Here is a 3,299-nt window from a genome sequence, read left to right on the forward strand (position 1 = left end):
ATGGGAAAGACACCTCCGTGCGTTCCATGTACGTACACTAAGTTATCCCTCTATAGCATATGCGGGGAAAGAAGCTAAATTGTAGACGTACATATTGAGAGTAAGGAATGAACAAATAAGGTGTAATCTCTATCCTTACGAGTTGGTTTTGTTCTACTTTTTGTTCTCATTTTTGTTGTCCTTCTACTTCTTCTTTTTTGTCCTTTCCCCATTTAATATTTTTTTTTTTTTTTCCTTTTCCTCTGTCCGACAAAATGACGCCCCTTTTCCGCGCAGTCGCTGCATTGCTGGCCCTGCTTAATTTTGCCACTCCAGAGGAAATTTTACCCTCCAAGGAGACAGACAGCCCTATTTTTTACTATGGGTATCAATACATACGAGCATAGGCACTATGGGAGTGTGGCCTCACCGTGATCTCTGACCCATTAAGCATTTCACTTCCTGTTTTATGGACCCCCCGTTTCTGCCCTTTTTTTTTTTTTTTTTTTTTTGTGCAGATTCATAAATAATGAGGGGTATCAACATTACCTGCCTTCAAGGTATTCCAACGTGTTGAGTGATGTAAGGATGGAGGGAATTCAAAAAATGGTGGCCATTTTTAACCACGTCTACCTAAGTCTATTCTTCTCTCACTGTATCTAATTACTCTTAACCATATCTGACCAAGTCGAACTATTTTATAACTGCCTCTTTTTCTCCTTCTCATTTCTCACGCGCCGCGCTACCCCTATTTCACCCCCTCATTACCCCCAACCCACCGTTAACCCCTAAAAAAACGCCCTTTTAAAGAGAGATTTAATAAGAATGTCCTGCAATAAAGGCTACACCGTGGCAGTTAGAAAGGCGTCCATAATAGACCTGAACGAGGAAGGTTAAATGGATGAAACTTTTCTCTTTTGAATGATCTCCCTCTTGTGGGTGCCATCAAATCTACACAAGAGCAAAATTGGAAAAAAAAAAAAAAAAAAAAACATTCAAAGTGCAAATTGGATAGGGGTTCATAAAGCATTTTAAAAATAGGAGCCTTACTGAACACCCACCGTGCAACAGCAACTCATGCATTTGTCGTCTTCGATGTGTTGCCCTTAGCCCTCCCTCACTGATTAAGCGCCCCTCTTTCCTTTTTCCACGTTTCATCAGAAAATGACTACACAAACATGGCAAAGGAAATATGCTCCAAGAAGGAACAATGCCAGGTGTGGAGAAAGGACCAAATGGATAAATTGAAGTCCACAGAGGAGTAGCAAGGGGGATAGACAAATGGGAGAATGATACTGTGCCTCTCTCATCCACACACCCCTTTTGTAAGATTCACAAAAGCAAACATTTCTTCACATTTTAAGATCGACGTGCGGAAATTCAAAAGGAACACTAAGAACCCCCACCTGGACTTTTCTTCAGAACTGGCCATAGAATACATCTGCATGAGGTCTGAAAATAATTTGTCGGTTTACCCTTTCTGCGACAACTCACACGAAAATGCGTGGGAAATATTCCTTGTGGATTATCACCCATGTACTATCATAATATGGAACTAATATGATTTTCCCTCCTCATTTCAGTTCTTATAAAAACCTCTACGATGGAAACGCCTTCCACCAAGGAGTTACACACAAATACCTAGTGTAATACATTTTATTTTCACTGCCAAGAGTTCGCGCCGATGAGGGTTTGCCCATACTATGCGCACACTTGCTACCCCCCCCCCCCCCACACACACACACACCCACACACCCACACATACACATATACGTATTTGCATATGCTCTTTGCAGAGTGCGGGACCAGTCTCTGGGTAATATAAAATTTTAAGACAGCATAAAATGCAGCATGATCAGTGTGACCAATAGAAGTATGCTCCACTGCGACATCGGAATGGCCCACTTTCCCTCTTAGCGTGCGCTCAGAACAGTAGTGAAGTGACAAAGTTTATTTCAATTTCGAAGGCCTTAGAGGCGTGCACCTTGAACAATTGTAAATACGTCATATGGAATGATGAGGACAAAAGGGCCATCATCTGCAATGTGGACAATTTGGACGTAATGAGCATCGTGCGAAATGGCACAAAATGAAAACTCAATCGAGAGAGTTATCAGAGTAAATTTAAGCTACAAAAATGTGATAAGCCAAATACCAAAACAAAAAATGCCTCGCGAGGTACATACAAATGGAACGTTTTGCCCACTATCACCAGCATTTCGTAGAAAAGAAGAACAATGTAACGTATATGAACCCCGCCAATTTTTACACCCCGGGATATGCGACCTTTTTAAATTATATGTCTATCTGCGACCATGTTTTGAAAAGCGCGCCCTATAATTTGAGCACCCCCAAATCTGTGGACGTTTGCTCCCACTTGGACTGCGACTACTTCACAAGAAGTAAGTCCCCAGAAGGTCACCATCACTGCGATTTATAGTGTCACCTTCAATGTGATCACCATACACATATTCAAAACAAACGGAGAGGCGGGGGCGCTTTAATTCCATCTCTTGCCTAAAACTTCATCAGGCTTTGCTGGATCCATCAGATCCTTGAGCAATCACGGGAACGGCAAAACTTGGTAAGCCGCAAAGAAGACAAAAAACAAAAATATCGTAAAGGGAGTAGGAATACACATTTATGCATCCTTCCTGAATATCCATTTTGATTTCCGCAGGTTGTGCCAGGGGTATATTTTCAAAAGACAAAATTAATAGAGAACTCTATACCTATGTGTGCATTTTTACACCAAAAAGTTGTGTCGACGCTCCACTACCTTACGAATGAATACCCCGCGTAACACCTCTTCTTCGCAGCTTCCCCACGATTATCCCAATGGACGGATTTGTCACGAGTGTTAAATTGAGCAAATTTACTTAAAAGGAATATTCTCATGTTCGCACTTATGTTACATGTATAAAGTGTATAGCACATTCTACATTATGACTGCATGCGCTGCGTATATTTATATCTACGCGGAGGATGACCTCCGACCGCTTCGCATTACTTGTCTAACTCTTCTCTTTTTCGGTAATTGTGTCAACGAGCGCATACGCGTAACGCCATCGCGCTATGGTATTTTTTGAATAAAACGCAAAAGTGTTTAGCTGTAACACTTGATGAAATATTTTGAACGCGCAAGGGGTGCCTTAAAGAAACCAGAAGTACTACGCACAAGGTCACCCCCCGCCCCTGTGCTTGGTTCATATGTACAGACAGAGTGAACGTGTTTGTCTCAACACATAACACTGTTTCAACATTGATGATGCGAGTAGCATATTACTTTTGCTCATACAATTTTGCGCTATTGGGGGCGT

General features: G+C 41.7%; 1 protein-coding gene across 1 annotated transcript; it reads left to right on the top strand.

The window, feature by feature from the left end:
* Positions 1–254: 254 nt before the first annotated feature.
* Positions 255–2,419, top strand: AK88_03981 (uncharacterized protein; the record flags this gene model as incomplete). Its single annotated transcript, XM_012481591.1, has 9 exons — positions 255–364; positions 498–561; positions 790–871; positions 1,141–1,196; positions 1,344–1,429; positions 1,563–1,625; positions 1,776–1,795; positions 1,897–2,051; positions 2,195–2,419. 9 exons carry the CDS (start codon positions 255–257, stop codon positions 2,417–2,419), a joined length of 861 nt encoding a protein of 286 aa, XP_012337014.1.
* Between the last annotated feature and the right edge of the window lie 880 nt (positions 2,420–3,299).

This window comes from Plasmodium fragile (genome assembly GCF_000956335.1).
Source record: "Plasmodium fragile strain nilgiri unplaced genomic scaffold supercont1.51, whole genome shotgun sequence".
Classification (NCBI taxonomy): Eukaryota; Apicomplexa; class Aconoidasida; order Haemosporida; family Plasmodiidae; genus Plasmodium; species Plasmodium fragile.